General features: G+C 39.4%; 1 protein-coding gene across 11 annotated transcripts in view; it reads right to left on the minus strand.

Annotated features, from left to right (window-relative positions):
* LOC101272571 (uncharacterized) overlaps nt 1-17,306 on the minus strand; it is a 50,631-nt gene extending 33,325 nt beyond the window's left edge. For 5 of the 11 annotated variants that reach the window (XR_007477254.1, XR_007477253.1, XR_007477256.1 and 2 more), the window contains exon 1: nt 15,617-17,304. Coding sequence is in view for 2 of the 11 variants with exons in the window: in XM_049709550.1 (XP_049565507.1) it covers nt 15,617-15,732 (116 nt within the window). In the remaining 9 variants the exon portion in view is untranslated. Of the gene's footprint in view, nt 1-15,616 lie in introns of all 11 variants that reach the window. The other 6 variants (XR_007477258.1, XR_007477257.1, XM_049709551.1 and 3 more) reach the window with 3 other exon arrangements.
* Nucleotides 17,307-17,309: the final 3 nt, after the last annotated feature.

Below are 17,309 nucleotides of genomic sequence, written 5' to 3' on the forward strand. Positions count from 1 at the left end.
GTCACCAAAGTCATGGGAAACAAATATCTCAAGAAGACAAATGACATCAAATGCTACCAAAAAGCCAAGTAAGAGATTTCAGTTTTCATTGGTTTTAACAGCAAGGAGGTGTAAATCAATCTAAATGTCATATAAACACACACATACACACACACACACACACACACACACACACACACAGACTTACATGCATATACACACACTCACACACACTTTAAATCCTCAAATAATAGTTTATGTTCTTCTAAGATCCACCAAGTCTGCTCTGTCTTGTTTTCCTTCTCTTCCCACTCCCATCCTTTGTAGTTGCACTGCAACTTACCTGAAGCCCTCATTAGACCAAAAGGTAAAAAAAGGAAAGGGGAGCGGTGGGCAATTTAATGTTTGGTGACCAAGATTTAATCCATTTCAATGGTACCTGGATTCTAGCTGTTGTATGGAAATGGAAGCCACTTGTTATCATTTTAAATGTAAACTGTAGAAATGAAATGCTGACTTGGCCAACTTAAGTTATGAATCTTAATTCTCATCTCCTAACAACTCAAATGACCTTTGGAAAATTAACGAAGGGAGACTATGGACTATACATTTTAACATTTCAGAACTTTTACTACTAGCTTTTGCTCTAGACAATACCATCTATAGAGAGCAAACGAAAGTATGCAGAGCTTAATTTCTTTGCTATATTTAGATGATCAGAAATTATTAAGGAAAACATGCAGTTGAAAAGGTTTACTGCAAAGAAAATGACTGACCTATTTTCAAAGTCCAATTTTAACTCAAAAATTCAAATGTATAAAAGTTCTAATTGGTCAAGCGTTTCAATGTATAAAAATTTTATATTTTCTTTTTTTTACTCCTTTAAAGCATATGGTTTAGTTAAAAGAAATAGGATTTATTTAGATAGCAGAAAAATGTCAGATTATATGACTCATATCCTACCTAAATTTTTCTGTTCCTGCTGGAAAATTTCCTCTAACAGATGAGTAATCTTATTTTATGCTGGATCAGCCCCACAGTATGATGTAGCTATGGGTTTGAAATAGGAGTGAGTTGCTAGTTGTATGATTCAAATCCTCTTTGAGTACAATATAGTTATCTCATTACTTTAATAAAAAATTGAAACTATATAGAAAATTTCTAACAGTCTTCATCACCAATGAAGTATACCAGTCATGTAAACCAGATTTTCATCCTGAAGAGAGCTAGAAGTTCCCCAAGTTCCAAAAAAATGCAAAAAAGCAAATATGTAAATTATGAGCTTGACACTGATTGCAAGCAGAATTCTAAAATAGGTTCTCAAACAGATGGTCTGTGAGCATTTAGAGATGTAAGAGGTGACCGTCAGGAGCCAGCATGGGCTCAGTACAAACAAATGTTGCCAGGTAACCCAATGTCCTATCAAAATAGGGTTATTAGGCTAATGGGCTTGCAAAGCTGATGTAATATACACAAGAGAACCTTAAAAAGTAAAAATAATTGAACCGTTCAGCCATTATAGAGTATGCAGGTATTCTATTTACTATGATATAATTTATTATGACTTTTGACAAATATTTATTGAGCACTTACTTTGTGTCTTGTACTATGCTAAGTGCTTATACACCACTTCTTTTAATACAGTTCTACCTACGAGGTAGAAACTGTTACTATCAAGAGGCAGTGGAGTGTACAGCTTAAGTGCACAGACTTAGAGCCAGACAGCATCCTTTTAAATCCTGACTCTGGGGACTTCCCTGGTGGTGCAGTGTCTGAGAATCCGCCTGCCAATGCAGGGGATACGGGTTCGATCCCTGGGCCGGGAAGATCCCGCATGCCACTGAGCAACGAAGCCCGCGCCCCACGACTACTGAGCCTGTGCTCTAGAGCCTGCAAGCCACAACTACTGAAGCCCACGCGCCCTAGAGCCCGCATACCACAACTACTGAGTCCATGTGCTGCAACTACTGAAGCCCGCACGCCTAGAGCCCGTGCTCCGCAACAAGAGAAGCCACCACAACGAGAAGCCCGCGTCTTGCAATGAAGAGTAGCCCCTGCTTGCCACAACTAGAGAGAGCCTGTGTGTAGCAACACAGCCAAAAATAATTTAAAAAAAACAAAACAACCTGACTCTGTCACTTAAATGTCTTGAAAAGTCACTTGATCTCTGCCTCATGTTGATCATCGGTAAAATGGGGATGATGATAATAATAGTAACTCCCTTCAAAAGGGGCTGTGAAGATTAAATGAACGAATGTATGTAAACATCTAAGGAAAGTGTCTGGCACATAATAAATGCTATGAGTATCAGCTGTAACAACTCTATTTTGAGAAGTAAGATGTGTCCAAGACACCAGTTTCCCAAGCCAGTATCTAAACCCAACACTGAAGCCAAAGCCCATGCCCTAAACCACTATGAAATTTACATTTTTAAAATGTGTGACATTCTTAGATGATTTCAAAGAATCCTTGACATCTACTCACTTCTTTATACCTTTGTTTTAACAATGTACCTTATACCTAAGGTGTTTGGGAAGCTACTTCTGGGCTCGTGTTCTGAAACTTTCCTAGAAGCCAGAAAAGCTACTTAGGAAATTGGGTTTGCAAATTTGACGGCTATAGCCCTCATATTTTAAAAGGCATACGGTTATACCTCTGGAGAGTGACATGTGTTGACCTCATTTAATAAAGAATAAATACTGTATGGAATATTACTCAGCCATAAAAAAAGAATGAAATAGTGCCATTTGCAGCAACGTGGATGGACCTAGAGATTATCATACTAAGAGAAGTAAGTCAGAAAGAGAAAGACATATACCATATGATATCACTTACACGTGGAATTAAAATACAACACAAATGAACCTATCTATGAAACAGAAACAGACTCACAGACATAGAGAACAGACTTGTGGTTGCCAAAGGGGTTGGGGTGGGGAGCGAAGGATTGGGAGTTTGGGATTAGTAGATGCAAACTATTACATACAGGATGGATAAACAACAAGGTCCTACTGTATAGTACAAGGAAATATATTCAATATCCTGTGATATACCATAATGGAAAAGATATGAAAAAGAATTTTATATATATATATATATATATGATTTATTTTGCTGTACAGCAGAAATTAGCACAATATTGTAAATCAACTATACTTCAATAAAATTTTTTTTAAAAAAGAATAAATTTATCCCTAGTGGTCCAGCGGTTTAGGTGCTGCACTTCCACTGCAGCGGGCACAGGGTCGATCCCTGGTCAGGGAACTAAGACCCTGCATGCTGTGTGGCACAGCCAAAAAAGATTTTTAAAAAAGGAAAAGAATAAATATTGTAATAGAGGAAACTTAGTAAGAACCGTAGCTAATGTTTATTATTGTTAAATATAGGCTGACACCTGTTGTAAATGCTTTTCACGTACTATTTAATTCTCATGACCACTTTATGAGGGTATTATCAGCCCCATTTTATTTTCAGAGAGGTTTACAACTTGCCCAGGGTCACCCAGCTAGCAAGTTGAAGAGCTGGCATTTAAACCAGGCAGTTGGAGCCTGGGCTCTTTATCCATTAAACTCCCTCTCAAGAAACCACATCCAGGGCTTCCCTGGTGGCACAGTGGTTAAGAATCCACCTGCCAATGCAGGGACACGGGTTCGAGCCCTGGTCCAGGATGATCCCACATGCCGCTGAGCAACTAAGCCCGTGCACCAAACTACTGAGCCTGAGCTCTAGAGCCCGCAAGCCACAACTCCTGGAGCCCAGGCGCCTAGAGCCCGTGCTCCACAACATGAGAAGTCACCACAGTGAGAAGCCCACGCACCACAACGAAGAGTAGCCTCCACGTGCCGCAACTAGAGAAAGCCCGTGCACAGCAACGACGACCCAACGCAGACAAAATAAATTAATTAATTAAAGAAAAAAAAGAAACCACACCCAGCTATACTGAGTACTTGCCAAAGAACTTCAAAGAAGTCACCCTATTTGTTCCAGCAAGCTTCCTCACAGCCTATTTAGTCATTTTGAAGCTCAAGTCCACTGACGTAATCATTCATTGCCCCCATTTCCATGTCTCCTCAAATGCCTCCTCATCAGGGAGGCTATCTTCCTGATGATGCTGTTTGCACAGTATCCTCCTGGTCACTCTCCCTTACACATGCCTGGCTTGGCTTTACTTTTCTATCACTTATCACTGCCAGGCATTTTTCATTTGCTTGTTTGTTGATTACCTTAGTGTCCACCTGTCTCTATAACAGAAGCTCCAAGGGACTTTGTCTATTTTGTTTACTACATTATCCCAGTACTTAGAATAAAGCCTGGCACACAGTATGTTCACAAAACATATTTCTATAGGTGACTGAATTCTTACATACTTTTGTTACACAATCTAACTTTCAGTAATATCAGAAACAAAAATTAAATAAAAATGCCATGATCAGATGTAATATATAATCTCTATTAACTTCAGTTTTCCCTTCCAGTCCCTGTTTATAAGCAGATACTATTTCTTCTTACAGATATGTACTCATAACAGAGTTTCCAAGATGTATTCTCCCTTTTCAGATAACATTATCAGATCAAATAAAAAATCCAATTCTGAATGGATTTTTGTTTGTCAGTGACTTTCAATAAATTACCCTTCCAGGCTCAGCTTTGATATATTTTTTTTTTAAGTAAAAGCAAAGTGGGTCAAGGATTTTCCATTTGCACATTAGAAGTCATTTTTCTTTGCGTCTTATATTGGCAGAGGTAGAAATTATAGTTCTAATCCAGTAGTACTTAACTAAAACAAGATTACTGAGATACAAACCATGCTTTCCTTTCAGGTCACCTCTTAGACATCATTAAAATTTTTTCTGGACTTCCCCAGTGGCGCAGTGGATAAGAATCCACCTGCCAATGTAGGAGACATGGGTTCAATCCCTGGTCCGGGAAGATCCTGCATGCTGTGGAGCAACTAAGCCTGTGCACCACAACTGCTGAGCCCACGTGCCACAACTACTGAAGCCCACACACCTAGAGTCGGTGCTCTGCAACGAGAAGCCACTGCAATGAGAAGTCCACGCACCGCAATGAAGAGCAGCCTGGGCTCGCCGCAACAAGAGAAAGCCGGCGCTCAGCAACAAAGACCCAACACAACCAAAAATAAAAGAAATTAAATCTTTAAAAAAAAATGTTCCTGATCACTAAAAACAGTACACTTCAGTGATACAGATCTAGCACTTCATGTGTTACAAACTTCTTTATAAAATATTTTAGCAGTATTTTGATGGATTCAAAGGTTGCAAAAAATGTCAAATGGAGATTTTCTTTGCACCATCAACAAGATGAGACTAGGCCAATGAAACATGAAGTCCGAAGGTAATGCTTACCTGAGAAGAGTTTGTGGTAGGAATGGCATTAGCTGTCTATTGTTTCTTAGCGGCTTAAACAACACACATTTATTATCACAGTTTCTGAGTCAGGAATACAGGCACAGCTCAGCTGGGTCTGCTTACAGTTCTCTCTAGAGGCTGCAATCAAGATGTTGGCCAGGGCTGGGGTCTCATCTGAAAGCTTAATTTGGGATGCATGTTTCCACGCTCACTTATGTGATTCTTGGCAGTATTCAATTCCACTTGTGCTGTGGATTGTGGGTCTCAGTGTCTACAAGGCTGTTGGCTGGAGGACCTCCTTAGCTCCTTGCCACATGGGCCCACCAACGTAGAAACTTGCATCATCAAAGCCAACAAGGGAGAGAATCTGCTGGCGGGATGGAAGTTGCAACCCATCTAATCATAGAAGCGTCATCCCCTCAATTTTGAGATTTCTGCTGGCCAGAGGCAAGCCACTCAAAGAAGAGGATTACACAGGCCCTGAAGGCAAGCAGGTGGGGATCACTGTGGGCCATCTTAGAAGCTGCCTACTACTGAAGTACTACCTCAAGATAATACCATATTTCTTCTTAAAGAGATGAGGCCACATGATACCACCTTTTGGACTTGGCTGTCCACTGTTACCTCACGGAGAGTCTGCATCATCTGGTGTTTTCCCACTTCTGCTGAAGCTGCTGCTTCTGAAACAACCTAAGCCTTTCTTCCTAGGCAACTTTAAGAAGAGGAAAACAGGGTGAAAACAAGAAAAAGTAGACACTTTTCCCTTGAAATCGTTCATTTGAATAAAGAGTTGGTCATGATATAGGTGCAGCATCCCTGGGCTTTGGGCTAAAGGAGAGTGGTGGATGTTGTACAAATGACACAGTCTGTAGGAGCCTCTCAATCAAGAATGGATACCACATCTGCACGTACAGCTGCTATTCCTTGTTAATAAAAGCTCAATATTAATCTCACTCTTGCTTGTATGTAAGTTTTGGGATTACAGCTGGATTTCATGTCTCTTTACATTAATGAACCCTACTTCATGGTTGTACTTCTAATTGTGTGTCAAGTCTAAGCATAAGAAATTGAGTTTGGATCATCTAATAATAGCAGCTTTCTTTTCTATATAGATGTCAATGGCAAAGTCATCAAGAGAGGAAAGTTAAGATACTCACAGAGAGAAAAAATAAGCAGATTCACTGTTAAGGTAAAGTTCATACACTTGGCATAGAAATGGATTCCCATTTACAAGAAGCAGGACAGTGTAATAGTTATGAATACAGTCTCTTGAGACAGACTGCTTGGGTATGAATCCTGGTTGTATGATTTTCTAGCTGTGTGACCCTGGGAAAATCAATCTCTCTGTGCCTTGGGTTTCCCCATCTGTAAAACAGATAATAACTTTACCTACCTCATAGGGTAATTATTAGGATTAATATTTATAAGTGCTTAAATCAGGGCCTGGCATATAGTAAGTGCTATATTCATGTTTCTTAAATAAAAGAATCTATTTTAAATTTTTACTTCACATGACTTCCAGTTTCTGGTCCAACAAAAAGTCAGCTTGGAAATGTCCTGCTGTCCACACACAAGAAAAAAGCTGAACAAACTAAAGGTCAACAACTTTTCTTAGATTCATCACAGAAGTGAGGTCATGGGACAAACCACTGCCACAGAATTTGGTGAGGCAGACAGAGAGATACAGAACACCACAATTTACCAAAGCAGAAACTCACATATAGAAACCTCTACAGGAAGCAGCATGTGGTAGGAAACCTAAGATGTAAGGGACTAACTGTTGGAGGCTCAGTGTAGACAACTCTGAGAGCTAAAACTCCAGCAGAGAGTTTCAATGCAATCCCTATCAAATTACCAGTGGCATTGCTTATGGAACTAGAACAAAAAAATTCACAATTTGTATGGAAACACAAAAGACCCCAAATAGCCAAAGCAGTCTTGAGGGGAAAAAACGGAGCTTGAGGAATCAGACTCCCTGACTTCAGACTATACTACAAAAGTACAGTAATCAAGACAATGTGGTACTGGCACAAAAACAGAAATATGGATCAATGGAACAGGATAGAAAGTCCAGAGGTAAACCCATACACCTATGGTCAACTAATCTATGACAAAGGAGGCAAGGATATACAATGTAGAAAAGACAGTCTCTTCAATAAGTGGTGCTGGGAAAACTGGACAGCAACATGTAAAAGAATGAAATTAGAACACTCCCTAACACCATACACAAAAATAAACTCAAAATGGATTAGAGACCTAAATGTAAGACCAGACACTATAAAACTCTTAGAGGAAAACATAGGAAGAACACTCTTTGACATAAATCACAGCAAGATCTTTTTTGATCCACCTCCTAGACTAATGGAAATAAAAACAAAAATAAACAAATGGGACCTAATGAAACTTAAAAGCTTTTGCAAAGCAAAGGAAACTACAAACAAGACGAAAAGACAGCGCTTAGAATGGGAGAAAATATTTGCAAACGAATCACAGACAAAGGATTAATCTCCAAAATATATAAACAACTCATGCAGCTCAATATTAAAAAAACAAACCCAATCAAAAATGGGCAGAAGACCTAAATAGACATTTCTCCAAAGAAGATATACAGATGGCCAAGAAGCACATGAAATTATTCTCAACATCACTAATTATTAGAGAAATACAAATCAAAACTACAATGAGGTATCACCTCACACTAGTTAGAATGGGCATCATCAGAAAATCTACAAACAACAAATGCTGGAGAGGGTGTGGAGAAAAGGGCACTCTCTTGCACTGTTGGTGGAAATGTAAATTGGTACAGCCACTATGGAGAACAGTATGGAGGTTCCTTAAAAAACTACAAATAGAACTACCATATGACCCAGCAATCCCACTACTGGGCATATACCCAGAGGAAACCATAATTCAAAAAGACACCTGCACCCCAATGTTCATTACAGCATTATTTACAATAGCCAGGACATGGAAGCAACCTAAATGCCCATCGACAGACGAATGGATAAAGAAGATGTGGTACATGTATACAATGGAATATTACTCCGCCATGAAAAAGGAATGAAATTGGGTCATTTGTAGAGACATGGATGGACCTAGAGACTGTCACACAGACTGAAGTAAGTCAGAAAGAGAAAAACAAATATCGTATATTAACGCATATATGTGGAACCTAGAAAAATGGTACAAATGAACTGGTTTGCAGGGCAGAAATTGGGACACAGATGTAAAGAACAAACGTATGGACACCAAGGCGGGTAACGTGGCAGGGGATGGTGGTGGTGTGATGAATTGGGAGATTGGGATTGACGTACATACACAAATATGTATAAAATGGATAACTAATGAGAACCTGCTGTATAAAAAAATAAATAAAATTAAATTTAAAATATATATATATATTAAAAATAATAAGTAAATAAATAAAACTCCAGCAGGGAGGCACTCACAGGGTGGCTCCAATGCTTTTGTGAGTTTACCTCCAGAAGCCATACCTGGCTCTCACAGTGAAGACTGGGGGGGAAACATCTCCTCATTATTCTGGCAAGGGAAGGAGCCATTATGATACAGGACCAGAACACCCTGTTCTTCTTAACAAGACCTGCCCCCAGCAGAAACTATTTCAGCAGAGCCCAACAGACTGGGATATTACCAGAGCCTCACTAACCTAGGAAAAGAGAAAGACTGAACTCTATGCACCCCTAGCCTTATGGTCTCACCTAAGGACCATTGTAAAGGTCACAGCCCAGGGGCCCTGGCTCACTAAAAATCTGAGACCAAATCACAGGACTGTAGAATGTTCCCCTCCCCCACACCTTACCAACACATCACAAAGCACCTAGATACCTCAGTTCCTTTTATCCTGTACATGATGTCTGGTTTTCAACAAAAAATTACAAGGCATACTGAAAGAAAAAGTACAGTTTGAAGAGACAGAGCAAACATTAGAACCAGTCTCAGTTATGGCAAGGATATTGGAATGATCAAACCAGGAATTTAAAAGAACTATAATAAATATGCTAGGGCTCGAGCAGAAAAAGTAGACAACACACAAGAACATCGGAGACAGTCAAGAGGATCTTGGGACAGGAGGCTCCGGACGTGCAGGCTCAACGGCCATGGCTCACGGGCCCAGCTGCTCTGCGGCATGTGGGATCCTCCTGGATGGGGACACGAACCAGGTGGACTCTCAACCACTGTGTCACCAGGGAAGCCCCTGGAGGTGACTTTTTAGATACAACACCACAGACACAACCCACAAACGAAATTTTGATAAGTTGAACTTCATTAGAATTAAAAACTTCTGTTCTTTGAAAGACACTGTCAATAAAATGAGAAGACAAGCCACAGATTTGGAGATAAAACTGCAAAGGACATATCAGATAAAGTGCTATTATCCAAAATATGCAAAGAACCCTTAAAACTCAACAATAAGGAAGTGTAAAACTCAACTATAAAAATGGATACAAGATCCAAATAGACCCCTCATCAAAGTTTTATAGATGGCAAATAAGCATATGTTTGCTCATACGTTCAACATATGTCATTAAGGACTTACAAATTAAAATAAAAATGAGATACCACTACACACATTTTACAATGGTCAAAATCCAAAACACTGACGCCAAGCGGTGGTTCCAGTATGGAGCAACAAGAACTCTCATTGTTGGTGGGAATGCAAAATGGTACAGCCACTTGGGAAGATAGTTTGGCAGGTTTCTTACAAAGCCAAACACACCCTTACCACACGATGTAGCAATTGGGCTCCTTGGTATTTACCCAAATGATTGAAAACTTATGTCCACACAAAAACCTGCATATGAATGTTTACAGCAGCTTTATTTGTAATTGCCAAAACTTGGAAGCAATCAAGATGTCCTTCAATAAGTGAATGAATAGACAAATTGTGGTACATCCTTACAATGGATTATTCAGCAACAAAAAGAAATGAGCTATCAAGCCACAAAAAGACATGGAAGAACCTTAAATGCATATTGCTAAGTGAAAGAAGCCAACTTGAAAAGGCTAAATACTGTATGATTCCAATCATATGACATGCTGGAAAAGGCAAAAAAGAATCAGTAAAAAGATCAGGGGTTAGGGGAGAGGGAGGGATGGCTAAGTGGAGCACAGGTAATTTTTAGGACAGTGAAACTATTTTGTATGATACAGTAATAGTGGATATATGTCATTATACATTCTTGAAAACCCACAAAATGTACAACAAAGAGTGAACCATAATGTAAACTATGGGCTTTGGGTAATAATCATGTGTCAGTGTAGGTTCGTCAGTTGTAACAAATATAGCACACTGATGCGGGGATGTTGATGGTGGGGGAAGGTGTATGTATTTTGGGGTTGGGGGGAGAGGTATTTAGGAACTCTGTATTTTCCACTCAATTTTGCTGTGCTCTGAAAAATGTCTATTAAGTTTTTTAAACCCATGCTGTTAAATTATAGCTCAGGTTTAGATTGTAACGGAAAGTTCTCCTTCTGCAAAATGAGTAAAGAGCAAGTTGGAAATCACGGTGTGGAAGGCACAACTTTGCTGGCACCAATCACACTGCCTAGCACATAGTAGGAGGTCCATAATTACTTTTCTGCCTCTACCTCACTCCTGAAATCTGTAAGCCCTTAGTTAGCAGCATCCTCTGGGGAAAGGGGAGTGGATGACACCTGCAGGTATATTTTGCACAAAACAGACTGGGAATCCCAGGGCTATGCACAAGACCAGGTATACCTCTTTCTCCAAGAAATTAAATCAGGGCTTCTCTAACTTTAGTGCATATAGGAATCATCTGGAGAGGTTTTTAAAACAGACTGCAGGGCCTCTTCTGCAAAGTTTCTGATTCAGTAAGTCTGGAATGAGACCTGAGAATTTGGATTTTCAACTGGCACCCTGGTGATGCTGATGCTACTGGTCAGAGGATCACATTTAAAAGTTGCAAGAATTTTGATGGTTTTTAAAGATGAAATCTTCTCAGTAGACATTCTGGAGCTTATAAAGGAGGAGCTTGGGACCAGCGATGTGGCTGAAAGGGACTAAGAAACTTCTCAGAAGGCTGCATCTGCTTGGCAAGCACGCTGTGTTTACTTAGGATAAGAGCTTATTTGGATGGGTTGGGGTGATGGAGACTATGAGAGAGGGCCTAAGCAAACTAGCAGTCCATGTTTTGTTTTGCTCACAGAGAGTTTTAACAATATTTCAATCCCTTTAAACAGGGCATGTGCTGTGTAGGTCACCACAGTCCCCATCACTTCCTATAGTCCTAAACTAATCAGCTTCACTCATTTATATCTACCTGGACCCTGAAGTCGTTTCACCTGCAAGCCCTGTACTAGCCCTGACCTTTCAGGACCCTTATAGCTTTAAAATTATGAGATGTTATCTATAGACTTTCCTATTGTGCCAGAGAGGAAGTTCCTTCTAACACACAAAAAAGAGCTTTGCCACCCAATATTTTCAACTACATATCTTCACAATGCAATGAGAAATTTTCAGGTAAAAATAGCTTCATAATACCATAACTCCCCACAACAATATAGTTTGTGATGAACACAAGCATCTTCCTTTAAAAGAAAACTTGGTATATAAAACTAGAGATAGAAATTAATACATACATGAATAAATAAGGCAAATTATAATAATTTAGGGATGCCAGATTTAGTTTAAAAATATAGGATGCCCAGTTTCATTTGAATTTCAGATAAACAAACAAATTTTTTAGTATAAGTATGTCCTATGCAATATTGGGGATGAATCGGACATGCTTATACTAAAAAAAAAAAGCTATTTATTGTTCATCTGAAATTCAATTGTAACTTAGCATTCTGTATTTTATCTGGCAATCTGTATTAGTTTCCTATTGCTGCTGTAACAAATTATTACAAACTTAGTGGCTCAAAGCAACATAAATTTATTATCTTACTTATCTTACAGTTCTAGAGGTCAGAAGTCTAAAATGTGTCCCTAAGGCTATGCTCATTTTGGAGGCTCTAGGGGAGAATCCATTTTCTTGCATCTTCCAGCTTCTAGTGGCTGCCCATGTTCCCTGGTTTGCAGGCCCTCCTCAATCCTCAAAGCCAGAAGTATAGCAACTTCTCTCCTCACTGACACCTGCTTCTGTTGTCTCTCCCTTGCCCACATTCCTCTTATAAGCACCCTTGTGATTACATTGGGCCCACCTAGATAATCTCCTCATCTTGAAATGCCCAATTTATCACAACTGCAAAATAACTTTTGCCTTACAAGGTAACATATTTACAGGTTCCTGGAATTAGGACAAGGGCTTCTTTGGGGCAGGGGTGTAGGGGGGGGACTATTCCCATAATAGTTATTTGACTTACGAGTTTAGCCCACAATAATATATTCTACTTTTATTATTTTATTTTATTATTTCTAATTCTATTTCAGATGATTTTGTTTGTAGAAACCTAATTGGCACAGAACTTCTGGTTTGTATTTATTGTTTAGACACCAAACCACATAATTTCCTACAGATTCTTATCAATGAGTATGAGTCTTCTTTTTGTAGATGAAAATAGATCAAAGGAATTCAGTCATGTGCCTGAGACACAGCCATATGCATAATTTTCTTTGTGTCCAGGATTACCCACATACTACGACAATCAGTATGCAGCAGAAATCAACATGTCCCCTGCTTCTCTTCCCCCTTATTTTGTTGTATTTATGATAAGTTGAAGACTGATAATTTTTTATTCCTCTCAACATATAGAAAAGCTTAATAATAATAGGAGAGATTATATATAGATTCCTGAGCATAGTGACTGATAAGAATGAAAGGGGAAGCTCTTTCAACTATTCAGTGGAAACTAGAGCCGAACTTGATAAGCTAAGGGTTTTTATTTATTATACGAATGAAAAAATATGGAAGCAAAATATACACTGCATCTGACTTACTAGTGTTCAGTTGTTGTTGTCTTAGTCCCTTCAGGCTGCTATAATCCAAATACTGCAGACTGGGTGGCTCATAAACAATAGAAATTTATTTTTCAGAGTTCTGAAGGCTGGAAGCCTGAGATCAGGGTGCCAGCATGGTTGGGTGATGGCTCTCCTTCAAGTCACAGACTTCTTTTAGTATCCTCATGTGGTGGAAGGGGCCAGGGAGCTCTGTGGGATTTCTTTTATAGGGGCACTAATCCCATTCAGGAGGGCTCCACCCTCACCTCCCAAAGGCTCCAACCATCAACCACCATCAACTTTGGGGGTTAAGATTTCAACATATGAATTTGGGGAGACACAAACATTCAGACCACAGCATTTGTCAATGCATAAAATCTTTTCAGATATTGACTATGTGGTTTCCAGATTGAGTCTTGAAAAACAACAACAAATGTCTCTGATAAAATGTTTGAATGCCAAAATTCCTCTAAATAAATAGTTAAATGTGTCAGAACATGAAAAGGAAAACGTAAGTTTTTTTTTTTCTTAACTCTTTCTGATCATAAAAGCTATTCATATGCCTTACAGAAGATTTGGGAAATTTATAAAGAAAAAAACTTCAAAAAGAAAAAAATTTTCCCAGAATCCCACTACCCAGAAATAATCATCTTAACATTTTGCATTATTTCTTTCCAGGACAATTTCTGGAAAACCAATTTCTATATAGACAAATTGCATGGCAGACATATTATATAGTAAATAAAATGTAAGCTTCCATTTGTTTATTTAGTGATCTGCCCATTAATTTCTTTCAACAGATGTGCTGTGAAATAGGTCATTCATCCACTTATTCACAGGGTACTCCACAACATGGCTCTTCATAGACTTTTTTTTTTTGGCTGTACCGCAAGGAATGTGGGATCTTAGTTCCCTGACCAGGGATCAAACCCATGTCCCCTGTAGTAGAAGCGTGGGGTCTTGATCACTGGACCGCCAGGGAAGTCCCTCTTCATACACTTCTAATAGAAGTGTATTTAGTCAGTATTCTTTTGGACACACTTACCAAAAGACCAACTCAAATGTATTGGCTCATCAACTGGGAAGTCCAAGAATTTGGTGCAAGCTGTTTCTATGTAAAGGATCTACTTCTCTCTCTCTTATTTCTCAGTTCTGTCTGACTTCATCTTCAAACAGGTTCTCTCCATGTGGTGGCAAGATGGTCCCACATAGTTCTAGACTTTAATGGTCCTTAATGTTTATAATCCTAGAGAAGGAAAGACCTACTCTCTCTCAGAGTTCACATGTCAAAAGTTTCTGATGGAGGAACTTTTTTGGTCCTACCTGGGTCAACAGTCAATGAGAAGACAGGGATGGGGTTCCACAATTAGCAGGGCCTGATCACAGCCATGCCTGCTATTAACATTAACAACAGAATCACATAGGGTCAGGAAAGGGCATGTCTCCAAGAAATAGAAGGGTGCTGGTCAGACAAAGCAACAGATGTCCAATAAAGAGGAGAGAAGATCTATACTCAAATATCTTGTTGAAAACCAGGTTATATTTAGACAGATCATCTAGGTCAATACACTACTCAAACTTATTCTTTTTAAAGAGCAGAATGCACATTATCTGAACCTCTTCTCAAATTTCAAAAAAAAAAAAATCCCCTGTAAGCATGAAACAAATGTCCCTTGCACCCAAGTTTCAAAAGTTTCTTACTAAAAACAAGGCTATGAAGTAAGTATATTTTATGATGGTATGTAGATGTGAGTGGAAATGGGTTATACACCTTTGGATTAACTCCAATAAAAGGCAAATGCTGTAGTGCATTAGTGCATAGTAAAAGTAGGAAGGAATGGTGGAAATTGTATAAAAGTGGAAGGTGAGCGGGACAAGGTAATCAAGCAGCAATCTCAGAACAGCAATCAGACACAGCATATTTGGACAGTTTCATGGGAAGCCTTGGCAAATCAAAAGCAGAAGGAAACTAACAATTTGAATAGCTATTATGTCCAAAACGTGGTGTTAGATGCTTTCCTTCAGACCGTTTAACACAAAGTAATTATTTCCAACCAAAATACACAGAAGCTGAAGCTCAGGATTATTTAATTCACCTACAGTCCATTTGATCTGAAGTTTATCTGAAGCCAAAGTCCATTTTTTTTTCCACCACCAAGCTGTCTCTCAGGAAAGGACAGACTCTTTCAACAAAGTCCTGTTTCCTTTCTCACTGGAAAGAGAAATTATCAAAAGCCCACTAAAATAACCCAAAGATTTAAATGATAAAATTAACAGCCAGGAGTTCTGTTGTGAAACTATACTATAAACATGAATTGTGTTGTTTAAGAACTTAAACAGCCTCTACCTTGTAATCCCCTTGTCCTTTTGAAAATCAATCGGCTGTCTTGAGCATGTGGATATAGGGTCTGTCCACTTCCCTCCTTCTTCACGACTCCTGTCTCCGGACCATGTCAGGCTCATCCAACCTCAGTCTTGGCTCACGTGGCTCCTTCTGCATGAAAGACTTTTCCTCTCCTGCAGATGATATTCTGGCTGATCCTTCTCATCATGAAGGATTTACTTAACTCAAATGGCACCTCTACAAAGTGACCTTTTCCTGCAACTAGCCCGATTAAAATAGTCTCCACATTCTCAAATATTGATAGTATTTAGCATGTGAAATTGAAGTGAGATGCGGCCTGCGTGGGAGTTACATTGCCTATCACTCTGAAGCAAATGAAACAAAATAATATGTGAACACTGAACTAGTGCCTGACTCCAAGCCAGGCACTGTTCTAAGCATTTTACATGTACTAACTCATTTTTAACTCTCATAATAGATTTATCATTGCTATTTTGCAGATGAGTAAAGTGAAGCATATAGGCTACATTGGCCAAGGTCACAGAACCAGTAAAGGGCAGAGTCAGAATTTGAGCCTGGGTAGTTTGAAGTTACTTCCTGCTTTTAACTACAGAGGGTCCTGCACGTGTAACAGTTCCCCTTTCAACTTTTCAATGGCTTGAAAGCGATATACATTCAGTAGAAAACGTACTTCGAATTCTGAATTTTGATCTTTTCCCGGGGCTATGTACATGCAGTACGATACTCTCTCTTCATGCTGTACAGTGGTAGCAACCACAGCTCCCAGTTAGCCACCTGGTGAACAACCGGTACACTTACAACCATTCTGTACCCATACAACTATTCTGTTCTTCACTTTCAGTACAATATTCAGTAAATTACACAAGATGGTCAACACTTTATAATAAAAATAGGCTTTGTGTTAGATGACTTTGCCCAACTGTTGGCTAATGTAAGTGTTCTGAGCAAGTTTAAGGTAGGTTGGGCTAAGCCATGATGTTCCCAGGTTAGGTGCAGTAATGTATTTTCCACTTACATGGCTTTATCTGGACATAACCCGGTAAGTGGAGGAAGATCTGTACTACTTGATTCTGCCTCTCCCAAAGAGCCGAGTGACTGGCAGCACGAACACACTAAAGTTCCTCTACGCCTATAAAAAATAAGCTTATCGCCTTAAAATAACTGGAGAGACTGTAAGAAATAAACAACAAATTTTGTTTCAGCCAGCGGCAGGTATAACGCCATTACAAATTGCTAATACTATCAATTCTTGTCAATTTTTCAGGTCCTCCGAGGTTTTACCGTCAGCCCGTAAAAATACCCCAGCTCACCATCTCAACTTTCTTCTCTCCCCTCCGCTCCACTAACGCCGGCTCATTCCAGTGTTTCTCCAATGAATCTGCTGAAACTCTGCCTCTACAGCTTTTTAGTGGCCAAATCTCAGCTTCCTCATCTGTAAAATAGCAATAATACCTGTCTAGCCTACTCCGCTAGAACTGAGGCTAGAGTGAAGTGTGAGAGGGCTCAACTGATACTAATTTCTATCACTGGTGGTTATTTCGGGGTCCTTTTCTCCGCTACACTTTGTAATAAAAGAAACATCTTTCCGTTCAGAATTTCGCCTCCTTTTGCTTCTCCAGCCAGCTCCGGCTGGTCCAACTTTGCTTTGAGCCTGCGCACTAGCGGCGGTCTCTCA

This window comes from Orcinus orca, chromosome 4, assembly GCF_937001465.1.
Source record: "Orcinus orca chromosome 4, mOrcOrc1.1, whole genome shotgun sequence".
NCBI lineage: Eukaryota > Metazoa > Chordata > Mammalia > Artiodactyla > Delphinidae > Orcinus > Orcinus orca.